The sequence below is a fragment of the Plecotus auritus genome, assembly GCF_963455305.1.
Source record: "Plecotus auritus genome assembly, chromosome: 9".
NCBI classification, from domain to species: Eukaryota; Metazoa; Chordata; class Mammalia; order Chiroptera; family Vespertilionidae; genus Plecotus; species Plecotus auritus.
The window spans coordinates 2,708,560-2,732,416 of record NC_137783.1 but is presented as its reverse complement, the minus strand read 5'-3'; the positions used below and the strand labels follow the sequence as shown (position 1 = coordinate 2,732,416).

General features: G+C 63.7%; 1 protein-coding gene across 1 annotated transcript in view; it reads left to right on the top strand.

The window, feature by feature from the left end:
• Positions 1-23,857, top strand: part of ADAM12 (ADAM metallopeptidase domain 12) — a gene marked incomplete at both ends in the record, with an annotated part of 199,475 nt that overhangs the window by 162,313 nt on the left and 13,305 nt on the right. The window contains 8 exons of the mRNA XM_080687854.1: positions 70-247; positions 6,711-6,800; positions 7,820-8,015; positions 14,384-14,492; positions 14,586-14,784; positions 16,889-16,966; positions 18,401-18,509; positions 23,250-23,382. Coding sequence (XP_080543980.1) covers positions 70-247; positions 6,711-6,800; positions 7,820-8,015; positions 14,384-14,492; positions 14,586-14,784; positions 16,889-16,966; positions 18,401-18,509; positions 23,250-23,382 — 1,092 coding nt within the window. The remainder of the gene's footprint in view (positions 1-69; positions 248-6,710; positions 6,801-7,819; positions 8,016-14,383; positions 14,493-14,585; positions 14,785-16,888; positions 16,967-18,400; positions 18,510-23,249; positions 23,383-23,857) is intronic.

The following is a 23,857-nucleotide window of genomic DNA, read 5'->3' as shown; positions in this document are numbered from 1 at the left end:
GGCGGATGTCGGGGGCGGGGACAGGAGTGGGACAGGAGCTGCCCGCTGACCCCGCTCCTCCCTGCGCAGGCTCCCGTTCCCCGCCGTGTTCAGCAGCTGCAGCCGCCAGGACCTGGAGGCCAGCCTGCAGAAGGGCGTGGGGATGTGCCTCTTCAACCTGCCCGAGGTGCGGCCGGCCTTCGGGGGCCGGAAGTGCGGGGACGGCTACGTGGAGGAAGGCGAGGAGTGCGACTGCGGGGAGCCCGAGGTAAGCGCCGCCTCCGGGGCGCGGGCTGGTGTCCGGGCCGCGAGGAGGCCTGGGAGGGACCGTGCAGCCCAATGAAAGGGCTGGACAGTCAGGCTGGCCAAGCCCTGCATGGCCCCTCGGACACAGTGGCCTTCTTACATGCAACAGTCGCACGGAATACGTTATGCCACCGGCTTCAAAGGGTAAGAACCTGCCCCAGGCAGTGTGGCTCAGGGGTTGGAGCATCCGCCCTTAGACTGAAGGGTCCCAGGTTCGATTCTGGTCAAGGGTACGTACCTCTGTCGCAGGCTCGGTCCCGGGCCTCGGTCTGGGCCCGTGCAGGAGGCAACCAATCGATGTGTCTCTCTCACATCGATGTTTCTCTCTCTCTCTCTCCCTCTCCCTTCCACTCTCTCTAAAATCAGTGGGGAAATATCCTCGGGTGAGGACTAACGGGGGAAAAGGGGTAAGAACCTTCTCCAAGGACGGGGTGCTCTTGGCGGGAGGAAGAGGCATCAGCTTGGAGTTGGAGAGGCCTGGCAGGCGGCTTCTGTGGCTGACGCGCACCTTTCTCCTCTGCACCTGCGAGTGGAGGGGAGCGCGAATGAGCAGCGTTTCCTGTTCACCGAGCGCTTCCTCCCAAGTGGGAAGTGCACGTGGCCGCCGCCTCTGTGTGCGGGATCGGGACCGAGGCCCGGCCTCCCGCCTCCCTGCTGGTTAGGAGCCGTGAGCGAAAGCGGGAGCATTGTCATCCGCAAAGGGCTCCGTCCACCCTGGTGTCCAGCCGGCACTGGGAAGTGGCCTTGCTTCTGGAGGGCCCGAGCTCACGTTAATCAGCAGAAAAACGATCGCAGCCACTTTTTAATCTGCGGACGATCTTGAGAGGGAGAGAGAAGGACAGGAGACAGCGAGGCCTCCTGATCAATCAAGGCCCGCCGGGGAGTGGGGGGCTGTGTTTAGAGTAAGTCCCAGCGAGGAGCTTGCAGGGTCCGCACGTGGGATCCCTGCCTGAGAACTGGTGCCAGCTGGCACGGTGCCGAGTTCAGGGCGGCCCAGCCCCGCTCCCAGGCAGGGCTCAGGAGCGCGTGTCAGAGGCTGTGCTGAGTGGCGGGGGCGGGGGGGGGGGGGTGGTTGTGCTGAGACTCTGGGACATACCTGGAACTCCCGTGTCATCCAACCAACAACTTTGTAGGATCTTCCTGACGTCCCTCTCCGGTGTCTGAGGTTCCCACCCCCCAGGAGTGATGGAGGCCTCAGTCTGAGGGTGCCGTGAGAGTGCTGGGCGTGAGTGAATGAGGGGGGGCGGGCTGTAGGGTGGTTTCTCAGGCGTGTGGTCCACGCGGGGTCGGTGTGGCTCACCAAGCACAGGGTGGAGGCTGTGCAGAAGCAGGGCCTCGGGATGGGGTCACGGAAACGCTTTGGAAGGGCCGTGGAGGAGAACTGGAACTGGTGCGGATTGATGTGTGCAGGGGGGAAGATTCTTGGAGGCTTTGTTAATTCCGTAAAGAAAAAAGCGTGTTTCCCAGGAGAGGCCACGCTGGCTTCAAAGTGGTTTGTCATTGATTTGAACCCCTTGTAACGGACTCTTCTCCTCAGTAAAGGTGGCAGCTCCGCATGGAGCCTGACTGTCAGGTGGGGAGTTTCCGCACTGCCTCACTCACTCCACATCCCAGCACGGCCACCAGCATCGCCGCCACCCTCCCCGCCCCCCCACGGTAACATGAGTACTGTCCCTGTCTGCACCTCCCTCACCATGACCACCACCCACACCACCATAACCTCTACCACCATCTCCTGTGGCACCACCACCACCACCACCATCATCACCACAACGCCAGTGTGACCACCACCCTCACCCCCTCCACCAGGCAGCACCCCAGTCATCCCCCCCGCGCTGGCACCCCCACCCCTCCCCCACAGTAACATGGGCACTGTCCCTGTCTCCCCCTCCCTCACCATGACCACCACCCACCGCACCATAACCTCTAACACCATCTCCTGTGGCACCACCACCACCACCATCATCACCACAACGCCAGTGTGACCACCACCCTCACCCCCTCCACCAGGCAGCACCCCAGTCATCCCCCCCGCGCTGGCACCCCCACCCCTCCCCCACGGTAACATGAGCACTGTCCCTGTCTGCACCTCCCTCACCATGACCACCACCCACACCACCATAACCTCTACCACCATCTCCTATGGCACCACCACCACCACCACCATCATCATCACCACAACGCCAGTGTGACCACCACCCTCACCACCTCCACCAGGCAGCACCCAGTCATCCCCACCCCCCCCTGCCGGCACCCCCACCCCCACCACGTCAGCAGGCGCCTGCGCGCCTGAGTCTTGCCGGCCACTGAGGCTGGCCCCGCTCCCTCTCCGTCGGGAGCCGTTGGTTGGACGGGTGCCGACGTCTCCGCAGGCGGCAGCTGGGCTCAGTGACTCTCCCTCAGGCAGAGGCCCCCCCCCCCCCCCGCACCGTGCGGTCCCTGCGTGCACGCGTCTGGGTGGGTCCCTGTCTCACGGGTGGGCTCTCGGCCTTTGAGGAGAACTCCGCCCCTCCTCTGAGTGCTTTCTCCCGAGGAACCTTCCCGGCCCCGGGCGCGTCTCCCTTCTTAAATCTGTTTTTTTTTTATTTTTCACTTTTCAGCGTTCAAGCGCAAACTAGGCCGCACAGCAGGACACCCCATTTCCAGTTCCTCAGTCGCTTTGACCAGAGCTTTTAGTCCAACCTGCTCACCTGGGTTCTGTACCCCCGACCCAGTGCTCAGCCCAGAAATCTTGTCTGCGCCTTTGCTTCATGTTGGCTCACGCACCCGTGGCTCACGCACCCGTGGCCCACACACCCCGTGGCCCACACATCCCGTGGCCCAAGCACCCTGTGGCCCCCCACACCCCATAGCCACACACCCCGTGACCACACACCCCGTGGCCCAAGCACCCCATGGCCACACACCCCGTGGCCACACACCCCGTGGCCCAAGCACCCCATGGCCACACACCCCGTGGCCACACACCCCGTGGCCCAAGCACCCCATGGCCACACACCCCGTGGCCACACACCCCATGGCCCACACACCCCGTGGCCACACACCCCTGGCCACACACCCCGTGGCCCATACACCCCATGGCCACACACCCCATGGCCCACACACACCATGGCCACACACCCCTGGCCACACACCCCGTGGCCACACACCCCATGACCACACACCCCATGGCCCACACACCCCATGGCCCACACACCCCATGGCCACACACCCCATGGCCACACACCCTGTGGCCCACACACCCCGTGGCCCTAGCACCCTGTGGCCCACACACCCTGTGGCCACACACCCCGTGGCCCACACACCCCGTGGCCCAAGCACCCCGTGGCCACACACCCCGTGGCCACACACCCCATGACCACACACCCCGTGGCCACACACCCCGTGGCCACACACCCCATGACCACACACCCCGTGGCCCACACACCCATGGCCACACACCCCGTGGCCACACACCCCGTGGCCACACACCCCATGACCACACACCCCGTGGCCACACACCCCGTGACCACACACCCCGTGGCCACACACCCCGTGGCCCACACACCCAGTGACCACACACCCTGTAGCCCACACACCCCATGACCACACACCCAGTGACCACACACCCCATGGCCACACACCCCATGACCACACACCCTGTAGCCCACACACCCCATGACCACACACCCAGTGACCACACACCCCATGGCCACACACCCCATGACCACACACCCAGTGACCACACACCCATGGCCACACACCCAGTGACCACACACCCCGTGACCACACACCCCGTGACCACACACCCCGTGACCACACACCCCGTGGCCACACACCCCATGGCCCATTCTCTGTGTCGCCAGCTCAGTGCATCAGAACCACTCCCCCCACACGGGAACCAGCCTGCCCTCGCGCCCAGCGGTGGTCTCCCCGTTTTCAGAAGCTGCGTGTGTCCCGTCCCAGGTGGTTGTGATGAGGAACCCGTGTCTGCGTAGGACCTGCCGCGGGAATGGCGATGCGGGCGTCTGCGGAGGAGCTCTGGGGGCTTCTTCCCTCTTCCTTCTTTGCGGACGTGGTGTTCGTGGGCTCCGCTGCCTCTGCTGGGCCCTAAAATCATAAATGCAGCATCAGGGGAAGAGTTTGTCTCCTCTGATAAACACGCTGCTGCAGGAGGAGTGGGTTCGGGGCCAAGCTTTCTGCCGGAAGCTTCCCGCCCGGGCCCTGGGCTCCTTCACCCAGAAGGCTCTCCTGACAGCTCACCCTCTCTCCCCGCGGAGGGGCCGGTCAGCGGGGCCCCTGTCTAAAGGCCTGGGGTGCCAGGGCTTGCAGATGGCTCTTGACCGTAGTTCGCTCCCTCACTTTATCAGTCCCCTTTGAAGTCCAAGCCATTCTCCTTGGCTGCGTTTCCCTGTTACTTAGTGATGGGGCGGTGGGGGGGGGGGGGGGGGGGGGGGAGAGGAGACTTCTTACAGGCTCCCGGGACCCAGGCTCAGGGTGGCTGACGGAGCTTCGAACAGGCACCCTGGGATTTGGCGACGGCGTCGTTAGCAGAGCCGTTAGACCGTCGTGAACAGCGACGTCACGTGCATGTGGTGGCACCGATCGGGGTGCAGCTGACGGGCTCCTTCAAAAACACAGACACGTTTCCAAACGTTTCGGGGTGTAACTCCGTGAGCCGGAAACCCGCCCTGCCCTGGTCGTCCGCGGTGACTGCTTCGCCGCGTTATCTCGTTGTGTATGTTACATTCATTACATTCTCCGGATGTTTATACAGTCCGCGCGCAAACGTGCAGTCTGATGACTTGGGATGTATGTGCAACAGAAGCCCTTGGAGGCCGCTGCGCTGGCGTGTAATTCACCGTCTAACACGGGGTCCGGGTCAGGTTCCCGCTGAGCCACGCAGCCTCTGGATTACCCACAACACCTCCTTCATCGGTTAATGACGCTGATTATAAATCCATTCCCAGAAGACGGTTTCTGGGAGTGAACCATTGTACTACTAAAACAGTACGTGACGGGCGTCATTGCAGCCCGTAGTGTATAAATCCTTCAGCAGATTACATGTTCGGTAACGTTAAAGGGCACTGATAGGTTAACACTAAAGACGCCAGGAGCTCTCCCTTCTTCCGAGAACTCCGTTTCTTTCTGAAACGTATGAGCTCCGCGTTGCCAGCGCGTTGGCAGGACCGGGACTCCCGGGGACGCCGGGCCGCGGGCAGCCCTGGGGGTGAGGGCCGAGCACAGGCGTCAACCTCCTGCCTCTGTTTTTAGGAAAACCAGGTCCCTGTGGAGCCCAGCACGGCCACGGAGACCGTTTCCTCGCCCTTGTGTTTCGGGGAGGGCAGCACACCTCACCTTTGACCTTTCTGTTTCAGCCCCTTGCCCATCGCCCGGCCGGCGTGGCTCCGTGGGTGAGCGTTGACCTATGAACTAGGAGGTCACAGTTCAATTCCCAGTCCAGGCACAGGCCTGGGTGGCAGGCTCGATCCCCAATAGAGGGCGTGCAGGAGGCAGCCGATCCATGACTCTCTCTCATCATGGATGTTTCTCTCTCCCTCTCTCTCTCTCTCTCTCTCTCTCTCCCCGCCCCCCTCTGTGAAATAAAAATACATTTTTTAAAAAATACAAAAATCCCTTGCCAATCAATGGCACAGCCCACGACCCTCTTGGCCCCTCGGTCACTCTCGGGCGCATTTCTGCCCCGAGGGTTGTGGTCAGGCTGAGCGGGAGTCTCGCCACCCTGTCTGGTTGCCTCTCGAGGAACTGCCCTTCCATCGGTTTGACTTCACTTCCCGCTGGCGCGTTCCAGGTTGAATCAGGTTGACCGGGTCAGTCTTGGAAGAGTAATGTTTGAATGCATCGATGTATATTTCTATTTTTATATGTTTTTATTGATTTCAGAGAGGAAGGGAGAGGGAGAGGGAGAGAGAAACATCCATGATGAGAGAGAGTCACGGATCAGCTGCCTCCTGCACGCCCCACACTGGGGATTGCGCCCACAACCCGGGCATGTGCCCTGACCGGGAATTAAACCGTGCCCTCCTGGTTCATAGGTCAACGCTCACCCCCTGAGCCCTGAGGCCGGGCTATGCATGTTTTTTAATAAGTAAGTTGAAAGAGTTTTGTGATCCTGAAACACTTCGGCGCAGAAAGCCCTGCTGTAACCGGGGGCCCCTCTTCCCCCCGCAGCTGATGGATTAACTCCCGCCACCTCCCTGTCCAGGCTCCTTACCCTCACCAAGGCGCTGGGGTGCGGCTGGCTTTTCCCAGGGGCCCCCCCACCTACTCAGCCCTAAACACTTCCCGCAGCTTCGCTTCCTCACAGCCGCTCACCCTCGGCTGGGCTGTCGGCTCTGCCTTCCCTCCTGCAGCCACATAAGGCGCACTGGCCACCCACAGGGGTCGCTCCCCCCCGCCCCGTCCAACGGCCCTTTCCTCCGCAGGAATGTACCAGCCGCTGCTGCAACGCCTCCACCTGCACCCTGACGCCGGGCGCCGTCTGCGCACACGGGCTCTGCTGCGAACACTGCCAGGTGAGTCCTGGCCGGTTCCCCCCCCGCCCCCTCCGTGCGGGCGCTCCACAGCATGCACAGGTGGCAGGATGATTTGCATCATTTTATGCTGCGTCATCTGTGATACTTTATTTCTTCTGTTTGTTTTGAATTGATCTCAGAGAGGAAGGGAGAGAGAGAGAGAGAGAGAGAGAAACATCCATGATGAGAGAGAATCATGGATCGGCTGCCTCCTGCATGCCCTCTACAGGGGATCGAGCCCGCCACCCGGGCCTGTGCCCTGACCAGGAATGGAACCCTGACCTCCTGGTTCCTAGGCCGACGCTCTATCCACTGAGCCAGCTGGCCGGGCTAGAATTTCATTTTTTAATGAAGCCATTGACCTCGGCGTTCTGCTTGCGGGAGCCTCCTGATTCAGGAGCTCGTTAAAATGTACGTTCTGCTTCTAGCGCCCTCTTCCCCCTTCCTGCCTGTGGTTCACTAACAAGGCCACGAGAGCGGTGGCCCCTGGCCCGTGGCGGCTGGCGGCGGAAGGTGCTCGGAAGGGGGGGAGGCGGGGAGGTCCCTGGCCTTGCAGCCTCAGACAAGCCACCGGGGCCTTAATGTCTCAGCCACGGGACAGGAGGCGTGGCCGAGGGCTCCTGCTGCCCCACCCTCCTGCCTTGTTCCTCGGCACCTCGCCCCCGTGGAATTATTTTTGTCAACTTGCCGGCAAATGCTAGCGCTGCAAGTGGAGACCCATCTGAAAGTCCCGGCGACCGCCGATCTCTTTCCTAAGGATCAGCGAGTGCACCAGGCGACGCTCCCCCGCCCCAGCTGTCTGCCCGGGGACACCCCTAATGTTGCATGATGCTGACAAGGCTGCTCTGGATCCCCTTATAGGGCAGAGGCGCCTGTCCCCGAGCAGGACTGTTAGTCAGCGACTCCCTCTGCTGTGAGGGACTGGCTTTAAATCCTTAGGCGACACGGAGAATGGCCTCTCGGTCCATCGTGGGGGCCCCTCCCGCCGAGCCCGTGTTGTAACCGCCCTCTCCTTGCAGCTGAAGCCTGCGGGCACGGCCTGCAGGGGCGCCAGCAACGCCTGCGACCTCCCGGAGTTCTGCTCGGGGGCCAGCCCGCACTGCCCGGCCAACGTGTACCTCCACGACGGGCACCCGTGCCAGGGCGTGGACGGCTACTGCTACAACGGCGTCTGCCAGACCCACGAGCAGCAGTGCGTCACGCTCTGGGGACCCGGTATGTGATCTCTGCAGTCGGGGGGGGGGGGGCGGGGGGCCCACTGTTCGCGGGAGAAATTGGCTCCCTGGTGGGGCGGGGACTGCCGGGCACTAGATCAACCCGGAGCCATCCAACCAGAGATGTGTGAGCACCTGCTGTGTGCCCGTGGGTGACAGGGACAGATCAACCTTGGCCCCTCCCTCAGACAGGTTGTGGGACAGACAGAGGGACAGGCAGAGCTTCCCACCACCACTCCGGTTGCCTAAGCGCTTCTTAGAGCTCACAGGAGGACCCGCCAGGCGCTGAGGGGCAGAGACGGCATGCAGCTGAGGGCCGAGAGCGGCCTCGGGCCCGGGCAGACCTGGTGCCCAGTGTCCAGCGGGAAGGGCGGGCGGCGGGCAGCAGCGTCCCGATGGGCAGCACACAGAAGGGCGGGCGGCGGGCGGCGGGCGGCAGCGTCCCGATGGGCAGCACACAGAAGGGCGGGCGGCGGGCGGCGGGCGGCAGCGTCCCGATGGGCAGCACACAGAAGGGCGGGCGGCGGGCGGCAGCGTCCCGATGGGCAGCACACAGAAGGGCGGGCGGCGGGCGGCAGCGTCCCCATGGGCAGCACACAGAAGGGCGGGCAGCAGCGTTTGGGGGAAGAAGTGGACACTGGAGTTTGGCCTTGAGGGCCGTTGGTCCCGAGGTGAGTGAGGGGCTGGGGTGGCCCAGGAGGACGGTGGCTGGCTCCGGCCGAGGCTGTCTGCCCGCCGCTCGTGTGCGGGCACCTCCGGGCCGGGTTCGGTGTGTGTGCCCCTTCTCACCTCCAGTGACCCCGGGGGGAGGGCCAATGACATTAGCTTCCCGAGGTCACGAAGCTGGGAACTGAACGCAGACCATGTGACCAAAGGCCCCGCGTCGCCCCGCACGGTGCGGTCACCAGGGAGCCGGGTCTGACTCAGTCCCATGAGGTCCTAAGGCTGAAGGGACGCTGGGTGTGAAGGGGAGAACCCGTCCCCTGTGGGGCTCCTGTGGAGCCCCTTCCGCAGGGGCCGGAGGTCCGGGGCGCGCAGCGACGTCCAGGTCCCGCGGGCTCACCGCCCGGGCCTGCCACCCACCCGGTGCCCGTGCAGGGGATTCGCCTGGAGGGCCGGCCCTGCCCGTCTCGTCCTCCCCTCCCCTCCCCCGCTGGCTGCAGGGGTGACCTCAGCCCTGGCCAGAGGCCCGGCCCCAGCTCTGGGGGGAGAAACCCCATGGGCCTTGGTCAGATGTGGGGTGAGGACTGGCCGTTAGGAGATGGAGGGAAGTCCCCTGTGGCAGAAAATGCTGACTAAACGTCGGACCTTGGTGGGAAGGGTGTGAAAGCAGTGACCCGAGAAGGGAGAACAAGGACAGAGGTGCCCTGGCTGGGTCCTGGCACGGAGCCCCCTCCCAGCCCAGCCTGCCCTCCGCACTGGGCACTTCCTGGGGAGGAGGCAGGCCGTGTGGGCGCAGCAGTACGGGGCTGACGCAGGCCCTCGGCTCACACTCGGCTCTTCCAATGAGCCTCGGGGTCTCGCGGAGCGCTGGGGCAGGAGGAGAGGGGCCCGCCGTGCCTGGGGCCATGGTGCTCCATCTACGGACCGGCCAGCCCCCCCATCCCCGCTCCCTGCCTGCTGGGCTGGGAGGTCCCCCAGGCAGGGGCAAGGTCTGGTGTCTCAAGCTCCATGTCTCAATAAAGGCAAATATGCAAATTATCCCCCTGACCAGGGGGCGGGGCTGGCTGGCCAACCACCCACAGCCCCTCCCCCTGGCTGGCCCTGCCCCCGATCGGCCACCCTCCCCCGCATCGGGGCAGGCCCGCCCAACCACCCATGCACGAATTTGTGCACTGGGCCTTTAGTATATTTTTTTTTAATATATTTTATTGATTTTTTACAGAGAGGAAGGGAGAGGGATAGTTAGAAACATCAATGAGAGAGAAACATCTATCAGCTGCCTCTTGCACACTCCCTACTGGGAATGTGCCCGCAACCAAGGTACATGCCCTTGACCGGAATCGAACCTGGGACCCTTGAGTCCGCAGGCCGACGCTCTATCCACTGAGCCAAACCGGTCAGGGCTTTTCTTTTTTTTTTTATTGATGTCAGAGAGGAAGGGAGAGGGAGAGAGAGATAGAAACATCCATGATGACAGAGAATCATTGATCGGGTGCCTCTTGCACGCCCCACACTGGGCATGTGCCCTGACCGGGAATTGAACTGTGACCTCCTGGTTCATAGGTTGATGCTCAAGCACTGAGCCACGCCGGCCGGGCCCCAGCTCAGTGAATTGTTTGCGATGACAAGCATGAGGTAGGCACTCACTATAGACAGGCCAGATGGTTGTATGGGCTCTGAGTGGACTGGTGACTCAGACGCCTTTTAGCCAAGGGAGGTCACCTGGGGACAGTGGCTACCGCTGCCGGCCAAGTCTTCGTGGCCACAGCGTCCCTCGTGGCCGGCCCTCCGGCCCCTCTGCAGCCGCGGTCTCTCCGGTTCTTGAGTTACAGGGTGTGTCAGCGCTCCTTCCGAGGAGCATCGGCGGCCAGAGCACAGGCCCTGGCGCCTTCCCAGGGGGTGGAGCTCTCGGTGCCTGTGGCATTGGGGCGTCTGTCCCCGGGGCCAGGGTGAGGGCCGATGGCGCCCGCCGCGTGCTCCGAGCCACTGCCGCTTTGTGACTCAGCTGGCCACAGGCCTTGATTCATGGCGACTGAGCCTGGTGGCTATTATCTCCTCGCTTCTGCCCTTCTCAGGCTGCCTGGCCAGAGACAGAGGGAGCCAGACAGGCGGACACACCCACCCTCTGACTCACGGACTGGCCTTTCCAAAAGCCGGCGCCGCAGGAAGTCACCTGCGTTGAACTTTCAGTGTCCTTGGGGCCAGGGGTGAGGCCAGAGGCCGGGCTGCCTGGGGCCTGCACCCCCCGCGGGGGCTCCTGGCGGCTCCCCCGCCCCGCCCTGCAGCCGGGGGGCCTCCGCCTGGGCGGGGGGTGTGTGCCCAGGGTGCCCTGCACGCAGACCGAACATGGATCCGGGATGCTCCGTTTCTGACACGCCCTCAGGGTCCCCTTTGCGTGTAAGGTTCTGAGAATTAGGACGGGGCCTCCCGGGGGTCTGTTTTCTGCCGCCACTTGCTGGCAGGTGACCTGCGGCAGATTTCTCCGCCTCGTCTGCGAAACGGGGAGCGCTATGCCTGCGCTGGGCTTGTCCCCCCCTGACGTGGCAACTGTCCGAGATGATATGTCACACGTGCCAGGTGCACGCCATGGTGTCTGGTGCCTTTAGACCAGGGGTGGGCAAACTTTTTGACTCGAGGGCCACAATGGGTTCTTAAACTGGACCGGAGGGCCGGAACAAAAGCATGGATGGAGTGTTTGTGTGAACTAATATAAATACAAAGTAAAGGAGCGGAGGGGAGAGCAAGAGAACCGGATAGAACAGCCGGATCCGGCCCGCCGGCCGTAGTTTGCCCACGGCTGCTAGACTGTACGTCAGGTGTGACTGTGTTTGCTCACCGACGAGTGAGCAAGGCCCTGAGTCCTGGGCTGCCGGAGGCTGTGATATGGGGGAGCAGGGGGTGCATGAAAGAGATGGCTGGGGTGGGGGGCAGGTGCCGCCGACCAGGACGGCATCAGAGATGAGGTTGCCCCGCGTTGTCATGGGCCAGGCAGATGGGAAGGCTGTTCCCTGCCCACGGAGCCGTGAGCCCTGCAGGGAAGGGCAGGCGGCTCTGCTTGCCTGGAGCGTGGACTGTGTCCTGGGGAGCAGAGGCCCGCGTCTGGCACCCCGTCTCTCATGTATTCGCTGCTCCTCGCCGTCCTGCTCATGTCAGATGCCGACTCAGCCCGATGCTGCCGAGGGACACGCTTCCCCCAGGCCCTGTGGCTCCGGGGGCGAGGGCCTTCCTCGCAGGCCAGGCCGGGCCATGGCACCGGCAGAGAGCCGTCACGCTGTTACAGGGGGCGATTCACGTCTGCTTTCAGGATCCGGAAAAGGAAACCTTACCGTCGGGCAGGGCAGCATCTCCTTTCCCGTCCGTCCCCAAGTGCTCGGAGCGCAGGGCGTCCCCGGGTTCCTGCCCTGCCAGCCCTGGCGCCCGCCCCCAGGGGACCCGGCTGAGGTGCTGGCTCACCCAGCCCTGCGGCTCCATCCAGATGTCCTTACTGTCTGGCCCGGGCGGAGCCCGTCCCCACTCACCACTCCCTTTGGAAACGGGCTCGTCCGAATCCGTGGTATTTCATAAAATAGCCCCGCTTCCAAGTCTTCCGACAATAAAATGATAAAAAAAGAACTCAAAGCAGATGCCTGGCCCTCCTGGCGGACAGCCTCACGCGCTCTCGGAGTAGCTGTGAGCTGGGGCTCGTTGTCTTCAAACTGTTATTGTTGATGGCGACCTTGCTGGGCAGGAGCCGAGTGTCTGTTTTCCCGCTGCCTTTCCTCCCACAAACCCCGCTTCTCGGGGCTTTCATCTGGACGTCACACACGTGCGTGTCCTCAGCAGCTCGGAGCGTGCCTGGACCGAGCTGTCCTCGTCCAGCTTCACTTCGCAGCCACAGTGACTTCCTGTCGGTGCGACGTGACCTTTGTCCGTCGGGAAAAACAGCCGGATAGTGTCTTCCGGCAGAAAATGTACTTCTGTCGGTGGTTTATCTGTACCACCAGCGTGAAAACGGCACTTGGAAATTCTTTTTTTTTAAAATATATTTTTATTGAGTTCAGAAAGGAAAAGAGAGGGAGAGAGAGAGAAACATCCATGATGAGAGAGAATCATGGATCGGGTGCCTCCTGCACGCCCCCTACTGGGGGATCAAGCCCACAACCCGGGCATGTGCCATGACCGGGAATCGAACCCTGACCTCCTGGTTCATAGGTCAGCGCTCAACCGTTGAGCCACACCAGCCGGGCGGCACTTGGAAATACACATCACGGATACCATCATGGCTACAGCCACAGACGATGGGCAGCAGAGAAGGCGCTGAGTGCGTTCACTTTCTCTCCTGTACCCACCCCCCCACACCCTCCAGGGCCCGGGCCCCCGGCCTACGCAGCGATTGTGCGGCTGGTGAGCGGTGTTGGTCCGCGAGGCCGTTCCCGTGAGTCCGGTTGACTGCGGTCCCGGGCAGGACTTCTCCGCGTCCCCTCCGCTGCAGCGGCCACAGAGGGGAAGACGAGAAGTTCTTCCGCGAGTCTCATTGTTGAGAAGTCGGGAAGGTCTCCCTTTGGTCCCGTGTGTGGGAGGAAATGATCCCACATGCGACCTCGCCTCTTTCCAGGGATTGTACCGGGTTTGGGGGAGGCCCTAGAAGGGAGTTTGGGGAGGCCTCTGCGTGGTTTGGAAAGAGAGACCGGGAAAGGAGCGCGAGGCCGGGCTGGGCGCACAGCCACCCAGGGCCGGTCTGAGCTGTGCAGGCCGGGCTGGGTTCCATGTGCCCGTTTGCTCCCTTGTCGTCAGGAGCAGCTGGTGGCTCTGCTCACCACTGGTGAGAGGGGTCAGGAGTCGTGGAAGGAGGCCGGACGTTTGCAGTAATAAGAACGCCCGCTCTGTTCCCCGGGAGGGGAGCCTTGGCCCGCGGTGGGTGCTGTTAAGCCAGCCATCACCTTGGCAGGCGAGCGGGGCTGGGGGGCTGGGAGCTGGGGCGCAGGCACCCGCAGCCGGAGGGAGGTGAGGGAGCACCACCCGGGGCACCAGGGGGAGGGGCCGCCCGGTGGCACACAGGGCACAGTGTGAGGGGAAGAGTGTGGGATGTTCTTCTGAATTTCTCTCGCAGTCTGACAGCTATCACCGGGCGCGGATGTGAGAGCCCTCCAGCGTGTGGGCATCGCAAACCCAAGTATATGCCCCCGCCCCCGGGTCCCTGGCCGGACGATGTGCTAAAGGAGGCCATTCCCCGAGCCCTGGGGCTCCCGCACCCTCTCTGCTGGGCACCGTCAGGCTGTGCGGGGTGACGCCGGGTTCTGTGTCTGCACGGCCTCCGAGAGGCATGAACCCGCCCTGCGAACCGGGGGCTGCACGGGCTGAAGCGCGTGTGAGACCCCGGCTTCCCCACACAGGCCATCGCCACCCCGTGGAACCTCCTGGAGCCCGCGGGGTCTCACGGCGCCGTGGGGATGATGCCAGGGAGCGCCAGCTCCCCCCTTTCCTTGCCGGCAGCCACCCCCTTCCTGTGCGCCCTGGGTCCGGCCCCAGGGCCAGGCCTCGGTCCCTGAGCTGGGAAATGTGTGCTTGGCCAGGAGCGGCCGAGGTGCCAGCTGCGTCAGGGGTCAGCCAGACCCCGGGGCGGAGTCCTCCCGATGGAGCACTTCTCCCTGAACCCGAAAGCCCAGAGGTTGCGGGGAAAGTGCAGAGCCACGTGCGGGCCTGACCGCTGCTCTGCTTCCCCTTCAGGCGCGAAGCCCGCCCCCGGGATCTGCTTTGAGAGAGTCAACTCGGCCGGCGACCCCTACGGCAACTGCGGCAAAGACTCCAAGAGCTCCTTCGCCAAATGCGAGGCGAGGTACGGAACCCGCCGACCCAGCGCGGCGCCCCGGGCCTGGCCCCGGCTCGTTCCAACTCCCTCGGGGCCTGTCTGTTCTGCCCTTCCTTCCAGGGATGCCAAGTGCGGGAAAATCCAGTGCCAGGGAGGCGCCAGCCGGCCAGTCATTGGCACCAATGCGGTTTCCATAGAAACGAACATCCCTCTGCAGGAAGGGGGCCGGATCCTGTGCCGCGGGACCCACGTGTACCTGGGCGACGACATGCCGGACCCGGGGCTGGTGCTGGCCGGCACCAAGTGCGCAGACGGAAAGGTAAGACCCCAGAGCGCGATGCTCGCGTCGGCCACCTGAGTGTGGCCCGGGCCCTGAGAAGTGCCATCTCCCAGGACCGAGGCACAGGGTAGGGTGTGTGCCTCCCAAGCCCCTCCCTCTCGGGCCTTGGTCTCCGCACCCAGGTCTTGGCACCTGGAAGATGTCAGTCAATGCCGGTCCCGGCTGGCCATGAGATGCAGATCTGGGGAAGCCAGCTTTGCTCTGGGCCCTTTGCTGTTACCAAGTCACTTCTACACCAGGAGTCGCCAGGGTTCCAGCCGCAAGTTGCTCCGGAAGGAAACGCAGCAGCGGATGGCTTTGTTTTGGGAAGTGGCCTTGGTTTCTGGCATGGAGACCTCGGGGGCTTGTTCTCACCTGGACACGGAAGGGGAAGGCAGATGTATTTTCAGAGACCCCTGGGGAAGGGGAGGGGAGGGGAGAGGATGGGAGGAGAGGGGAGGGAGGGGAGGGGAGGAAGAGAGGGGGAAGGAGGGGGAGAATTAGGAGACATTGAAGGCAGAAAGAGGGTTCTTTGGAGACCAGGGAGAAAGGTAGATATTTCAGGACTTAGAAATAAAGTCCAAAATTTAAATTAAAAAAATAAGAACATTCACCTTCGGCCACATTGATTTTTCTCACCAGACAGACCTTCCCACACTCAATGAAAGCAAGTTAATGAAATGTTCTGGGAAGGAAGATGAGTCAACCCCAGGTGCTTTTTTAGCACCCCATTTTCAAAATGGTTGTGAAACCACTCCCACAGAGGTCACGGGATGGACAGGACTCCGCGGGCAGAAATTCCCTCCGTCACCCCCTCCCTCCTGCACCCTGAACCAGAGTGTCCCCAGGCCCAGCACGACACGGGGACCCTGGCAGACACACGATGACTCCCTCGCCACGGTTAGCTTATGCACACCCAGGCCCTGACGCTCGGACGACCCCTGAGCACTGACACGCAGGGGCTGGGTTCACCCACGAACTTTTCCTCCACGAGCAACGGCAAGTGGGCGTGGCCTCCAAGCGGGGCGCCGCCTCGCGCAGCCCGGCCCGTGGTTCGGAGGAGAGCGGAGCAGCGTGGAGATTCTGACGGGGCCCCGGTGTGCTCATCGCAACTCAGGTTCCCTCATCCGCTGTAACGTGACAGTCCCCGCGGCCAGGGTTACCGCCAGCCTCGGAGCTGAGCACGCAATTGGGATCAGACGGCGCACGTCCCTTAGGAAGGTTCCGGTGATTAAAACGTGCTCCTGCCGGAGAGTTAGACTCCCCCCACCCCTCTGACTCCGCTACGCTGTAGCAGCTTATGGGAGCCCGAGGTCCTGGCCCCTGGAGTCTGGAGTATGTTCCGCGCCTTTGAAATGAAACAGAGTTCTCTGAACCAGCCCCGTGTCACTCAGCGAGGGCTGCCCTGCGAAGGCCCGGGAAGCAGGAGGGACCGGCCGCCTGGTCCCCCCGCTGAGCACGCCTGGCGTGGTTTCTGTCATCGGCGATAGCGCCTGTCGGTCGGCTTGTTGGGAAAGCGCCCATTTTTCGCTATCTCCCTGAAAAGATCCGGACCCTGTATTCTTGCCTCTGAGTCTACACGGGCCCCAGGGCAGGAACGCGCCTGTTTCTCCCTCTCTCGTGTCTTTTAATGGAGAAAAAATAAATGCCCCGTATGTAGGTGTGACGGCAAGCACTAGACCAGCCTTGGGCAAACTACGGCCCGCGGGCCGGATCCAGCCGTTCTATCCGGTTCTCTTGCTCTCCCCTCCGCTCCTTTACTTTGAATTTATATTAGTTCACACAAACACTCCATCCATGCTTTTGTTCCGGCCCTCCGGTCCAGTTTAAGAACCCATGGTGGCCCTCGAGTCAAAAAGTTTGCCCACCCCTGCACTAACAAAGCCACGAGGAAATCGGTGAGCATCCTTTCAGGACTGACCGAAACCACATAAAATGCCATCCACGGGCATGAGGACCCGTGTCTGTGTCCCATGAAACACGCATCCATAGTCACGGCAAGATCGGCTTCCCCAAACGTCCCCTTGCTTTCCAGTTGTACCCCCCAGACCGGCGTGGCGGGTGCTGGCGGAAGGACTGAGACACCCCTCTGTTCCCTCCTTAGATTTGCCTCAATCGACGGTGTCAAAACATCAGCGTGTTCGGTGTCCACGAGTGTGCGAGGCAGTGCCACGGCCGAGGGGTGAGTCGACGGGAGCCCCTTCCCAGCCCGCCATCCACGCTAAGCACCAACTCATTCATTTCAAAGGTGTTTGCAATCCGTAACTTTTTATAAAATATATTTCTATTGATTTCAGAGAGGAAAGGAGAGGGAGAGATAGAAACATCCATGATCAGAGAGAATCATGGATCGGCTGCCTCCTGCACACCCCCTACTGGGGATCAGGCCTGCAACCCGGCCATGTGCCCTGACTGGGAAAGGAACCCTGACCTCCTGGTTGATAGGTCAATGCTCCACCACTGAGCCTCACCGGCCGGGCTGCCCATAACTTCTTAAAAACATAGCAGTGTCTTCTCAATGCTTTCTTCTAAAGACCTCCATTTTCTTTGACCTTTTTGTACAAATGGGATTCTTATTTTACAAAAAATTCCGATGGAGCCGTCATTCACTTTTAAATGAACATTCTGTGATTTTTTATTTATTTATTTTTTTTTACACAAAGGACTTTGTCATCTTAAAGTAGTCGTACCCCTAACCATCCTGATTCCTGAAGAGTCTCGCAACATTTCAAACAGAGCCGTTCCTTTAACAACCAAGACTCAGGATGCGTGTCTGAGCTGAGACCCCTCGGAAAGGAATTCAGACAGAGGGGACAGAACCCGCACGCGTTCTCAAGTCCCACGCGGCGGGTTTCGATGGAACAGCCGGTTATTTTGGTCCAGAGAGTCTTCAGGGGAGAAGGGGACGCTAACTGTTTAAAACGTGATTTATTTTTCCTGAGGGACTTCATTTCCAATGGAACCGTGTTCGTCCCGATGTGCCAGGACTTTGTTTGTTTTTCTGAAACCTTTTCTGCAGGAATCATGCTCCACATCCTAAACCTGCAGACACTCGCCAGTGATTCTAACACGGAAGGACGGGCTTTGCCTGGCTTGCTGTCGAGCTGTGACCACGGAGGATGGCAGTGCCACCTCCCCTGGGGGTGCAGCTGTCGAAGGGCAGCCCAGGTTGCGGGCTCAGTCCCCAGCAGGGGCCGTGCAGGAGGCCGCCGGTCGATGCTTCTCATCGATGTTTCCCTCTCTCCCTCTCCCTTCCTCTCTCTGAAGTCCATAAAAACATGTTTCACTCGAAAAAGAAGAGGCCTGGGGGCCTGAGAAGCTGTGGGAGGCCGAGGAGGAGCCCTGACCGCCTCCATGGTCCTCTGACAGCTGCTGGCAGGCGGGTCATGGCCACGTGCAGCCTCGGGCCCCGGCCCCCGTGGTGCCGGGCCGTGGGCTGGTCCTCACAGTGGCATTCACTGATCTGGCTCTATGGGGCTGAGGGGGCTCGGACCTCAGGCTTTGCTTGGCCATGGCGCCCAGTGAGGGCTCAGGGACCAACCTCTGCCCCAGGGACCGTGCACCCTAACTCTGCTCCCCTCCACGCCCCCCTCCCCACCCCCGGCGGCCCCGGCAGGTGTGCAACAACAGGAAGAACTGCCACTGCGAGGCCCACTGGGCGCCCCCCTTCTGCGACAAGTTCGGCTTTGGAGGGAGCACAGACAGCGGCCCCGTCCGGCAAGCAGGTGGGTGGGGACGGCGCGCCCAGGGGAGAGGGGCCAGGGGAGCGGGGGCGGGGGGGTCTTTCCCAGGAAGACGGGCTCGCCAGCCGTCGGCGTGGGTGCAGGTGTAGACCCCCGGGACCAGGAACCCCAGTGGGGACCCCGTGTGGGCCTGACACAGCCCGAGGCCTCGCTCTGTTCCCAGATTCTCCAAGGCCCTCCGGGTCTTTCCGGAGGCCCCTCGCACTGCTTTGGCTGGGAGGGGGGGGGGGGGGGGCGCCACTTTTCTTAGCTGAGGTCACTCTCCAGCGGACGGCCAGGGGGTCTGAACTTCGGGCCCCATCGAAGGACTCTGTGAAGGCCAGCCCCGGGCCCCGGGCCGGGAGGGGGCGCTTACCGCCCTCGGAGACTCCCGCGAGGAAGAGCAGCCGCTTCTCTCTGCTGAGCAGCTGCCACGTGCAGGCGCCACAGCCGGGGCGCGGGCCACCCCTCCCGGCCTTCCCGCCTCTGAAGTCGGCGTCACGCTCCCACATACGAGGGACTCAGGGGAGGCGAGGAACCCCCAGCGTCACACCCCCAGAGGCTCCGCTAGGGGCTGTGCACACCCTCTGTCCTGCTCTCCTCAGTGACCCTGACGGGTGCCCTGTGCTGCTCTTCCCTCTGAGCTCCTGCAGGCAGGTCGGAGCGAGGCCCCTGTGTAGTGAGAGAGGCAGGATGGAAGCTGCAGAGCCAGGGCTCCCCTGAGCCCCGGACACCGCCCTGGGGGCCCGTGCGGCTGCAGAGGATGTCCCGTCACCGTCCCAAGCCCTCCTGCACGGGCCAGGTTGGATCTGCGGCTTTGCCCCCATTTCCATGACTACAGTCAACACTGCTCTGCGGGCCGGGCGGGGAGCACAGCCCTCGGAAGGGCAGGGTCCCAGCAGGCACGTGTGTCGGGGCCGCGTCCCAGGAAGGACAGCGAGTCCCTGGTCATCCAGCCTCAGCGTGGACCCAGCTCTCCGAGCTCCGGGCTGCCCTCGGGCCAGGCCTCCAGCAGGGGAGAGGGGACCAGTGATGCCAGCGAGCATCCCCCAGGGGCAGCGCCGAGGCCTGGCCCGCGTCCCGTCCCTGCTGACCTCAGCCTTGATGCGTGGTCTCCTGCTGCACCCCCGTTTCCATGGGTGGGGACCCTGCCTCCCCTGCCGTCCGCACCGAGCAAGCGGGTGGCGTTGAGGGGGATGGAGACGGTGGCAGCAGGGGCGGCAGCTCTGTCACTCTTCCGTGGCGCACAGCTCGGTGTTGGGGTTCCCCGTCCGCCCGCCCTTCACTGCTCCAAGTCAGGACAGTTAGAAACCAAACCGAAGCGCCTGACTCCACCCGCCACTGCCGTCACCTCACAAAAGACAGAGGTGTAAACGCCTCCCCAAACACCCACGACAGAGGCGTCTCCCGAGAAGCCGGAGCCGCTGCCCCGCCCTCGCCCCCGCCGTCCAGTCCCCGGCACCCGCTCGCTGACAAAGCGGGCCCTTCCCAGCTCCTGCCTCGGGCCGGCCGCTCGTGGGCCCTGCAGCGGCACCAACCGGCACACCGCGGCGCAGCGCACTGGGTGGGGGGGGCAGTGGACTCAGAGGTGGTCAGTGGATGGACGGACGGATGGACGGGCAGGGCGGGGTCCACAGGACACGGGGCTCGGGATGGGCAAGGGACGAGGCGACGAGAGGGTGCAGTCGCCGTGCCGTCCCCGGCGTGTGCCTTGAGCGGCCGATGCGTGGGGACAGGCAGCCTGGGGGTGCGCCCAGTGCAGCGTGGGGCCCCGTAAACGTCGGCCTGGCAGATGGGTCGTCTGCGGCTCAGGGGAGGGTTTGGGGGGTGAGAGCGATGGTTCGGGCTCCGGCTGCTCCCTCGGTAATCAGCTTCGCGAGGAGACAGCGGGACTGGCCCAGGGCCCGGCGGAGGGCGGCTCGGCTGGGCGGCCGGAGCACGGGTTCCAGTGACGCTAACTAATGAGTCCGCGGCCACGGCTGATCGCTTCCTCGGGCCCAGACGGGCCTGATAGAACGTGTCAGCCAAGACGAAGTCCAGAGGCGGCGAGGAGGCCAGGGGTCCCCCTCCCCCATGGTGGGAGCCCTGCCTCTGGGCTGCAGCCAGTGAGCACCCAGCCGGAAGCAGGGGGGCAGCTGGTGAGCTGGTGACAAGTCACCTCCACCAGCAGCAGCCGGAAAGAGTGAAGCCCCCCTCACACCCCCTGGGGGAAGCCCCCTCACACCTCCTGGGGGAAGCCCCCCTCACACCTGGGGGAAGCCCCCTCACACCTCCTGGGGGAAGCCCCCTCACACCTCCTGGGGGAAGCCCCCTCACACCTCCTGGGTGAAGCCCCCCTCACACCTCCTGTGGGAAGCCCCCCTCACACCTGGGGGAAGCCCCCTCACACCTCCTGGGGGAAGCCCCCTCCCTCACACCTCCTGTGGGAAGCCCCCTCACACCTCCTGGGTGAAGCCCCCCTCACACCTGGGGGAAGCCCCCCTCACACCTCCTGGGGGAAGCCCCCTCACACCTCCTGGGGGAAGCCCCCCTCACACCCCCTGGGGGAAGCCCCCTCACACCTCCTGGGGGAAGCCCCCTCCCTCACACCTCCTGTGGGAAGCCCCCTCACACCTCCTGGGGGAAGCCCCCCTCACACCTGGGGGAAGCCCCCCTCACACCTCCTGGGGGAAGCCCCCTCACACCTCCTGGGGGAAGGCCCCCTCACACCTCCTGGGGGAAGGCCCCTCACACCTCCTGGGGGAAGCCCCCCTCACACCTGGGGGAAGCCCCCCTCACACCTCCTGGGGGAAGCCCCCTCACACCTCCTGGGGGAAGCCCCCCTCACACCTCCTGGGGGAAGCCCCCCTCACACCTCCTGGGGGAAGCCCCCTCACACCTCCTGGGGGAAGGCCCCTCACACCTCCTGGGGGAAGGCCCCTCACACCTGGGGGAAGCCCCCCTCACACCTCCTGGGGGAAGCCCCCTCACACCTCCTGGGGGAAGCCCCCCTCACACCTCCTGGGGGAAGCCCCCCTCACACCTCCTGGGGGAAGCCCCCTCACACCTCCTGGGGGAAGCCCCCCTCACACCTGGGGGAAGCCCCCCTCACACCTCCTGGGGGAAGCCCCCCTCACACCCCCTGTGGGAAGCCCCCGTCACACCCACTGGGGGAAGCCCCCTCACACCTCCTGGGGGAAGCCCCCTCACACCTCCTGGGGGAAGGCCCCTCACACCTCCTGGGGGAATCCCCCCTCACACCTCCTGGGGGAAGCCCCCCTCACACCTCCTGGGGGAAGCCCCCTCACACCTCCTGGGGGAAGCCCCCCTCACACCTCCTGGGGGAAGCCCCCTCACACCTCCTGGGGGAAGCCCCCTCACACCTCCTGGGGGAAGCCCCCTCACACCTCCTGGGGGAAGCCCCCCTCACACCTGGGGGAAGCCCCCTCACACCTCCTGGGGGAAGCCCCCCTCACACCTGGGGGAAGCCCCCTCACACCTCCTGGGGGAAGCCCCCCTCACACCTGGGGGAAGCCCCCTCACACCTCCTGGGGGAAGCCCCCTCACACCCCCTGTGGGAAGCCCCCTCACACCCCCTGGGGGAAGCCCCCTCACACCTGGGGGAAGCCCCCTCACACCTCCTGGGGGAAGGCCCCTCACACCTCCTGGGGGAAGGCCCCTCACACCTCCTGGGGGAAGGCCCCTCACACCCCCTGGGGGAAGGCCCCTCACACCTCCTGGGGGAAGCCCCCCTCACACCTGGGGGAAGCCCCCTCACACCTCCTGGGGGAAGCCCCCTCACACCTCCTGGGGGAAGCCCCCTCACACCTCCTGGGGGAAGCCCCCTCACACCTCCTGGGGGAAGCCCCCCTCACACCTGGGGGAAGCCCCCTCACACCTCCTGGGGGAAGCCCCCTCACACCCCCTGTGGGAAGCCCCCTCACACCCCCTGGGGGAAGCCCCCTCACACCTGGGGGAAGCCCCCTCACACCTCCTGGGGGAAGCCCCCCTCACACCTGGGGGAAGCCCCCTCACACCTCCTGGGGGAAGGCCCCTCACACCTGGGGGAAGGCCCCTCACACCTCCTGGGGGAAGCCCCCTCACACCTCCTGGGGGAAGGCCCCTCACCGTCGCCGGGAGAGCAGGCCAGTGGCTGTGAGGACACCCGTGCAGCTGAAATGCAACTGAAGCTGCTCGCACCCGGGCACCGGGCCCGCCTGGGGGTCTCCGTGTCCCTGCACTAAACCACCTGCGTCAGATCACAGGAGGGGGCGTTTCCATGGAGACCATAAACCGCTTCCTCCCAGAGAGAGGGTTTGCCCGGGGCTGCACCCTGTATCTCCGATGTCCCAAAACGCACCCGCGGGCCTCGCAGTGAGCCGTGAGGTGTCCCTCCCTCTTTTGTCTCCTCGGCTCCCAGTGGGACACTCCAGGCACAGGGAGCCTTCCTCTGAACGAATCCGAAAATAAAGCGGAACCAGGCTCCCCCCTGACCGTGAGAGGAGCCAGGAGCCGGGTGGCCGGGTGTGAGGGGGGCTGCAGAGGGTTCAGTCCGGGACCCCGGAACTCCGAGGGCTTCCGCGACGGCTCCCCGCGGCCACCGCCTCCGCAGCCCCACCTCGCACGCGGCCTCTGAGCATCCCTCGGGCTGCGCCCCTTCCGTCCCTTCCCTCGAGGCCCGCCTGGCTGTGGCTGTCACGGTTCGGGGTGTCCCTGGCTCCCGACGGCCGCCTCCCTCGCCCTGAGCGAACGGTGTTGTTCCAGGTCACCACGGCCTCACCGCCGGCGTCCTGGCCGGTGTCCTGTGTCTCCTCGCGGCCGGCCTCGCGGTTTATGTCAAAAGGAAGACGCTGGTCCGACTGCTGTTTACAGACAAGAAGACCCTTGAGAAGCTAAGGTACGGGGGGGGGGGGGGGGGTCTCCCCAGACGCCATCAGGGGCGTGCACGCGCTGCCCTCTCCGGAGAGCAGACAGTGGGGGTTCCTCACGTGTCCCCCAGGCCCACTGCCCCCTCCTCCTGCCAGCACACGCCTCGCGCTCAGCAGAGAGAGGCAGGCGGCGGTGAGTCTCCCCGAGGGGTCTCCCGCCTGGCCTTCCAGCCGTGGGCAAACTACGGCCCGCGGGCCGGATCCGGCCCGTTCGGCTGTTCTATCCGGCCCGCGGAGCCGAAAGAGCGGAGGGTTCTCTTGCTCTCCCTTCCGCTCCTTTACTTTGAATTTATATTAGTTCACACCAACACTCCATCCATGCTTTTGTTCCGGCCCTTCAGTCCAGTTTAAGAACCCATGGTGGCCCTCGAGTCAAAAAGTTTGCCCACCCCTGCCTTCGCCTCTCTATAAGCCGCGGGGGGTCCAGATGTTCTCATCAGGTGT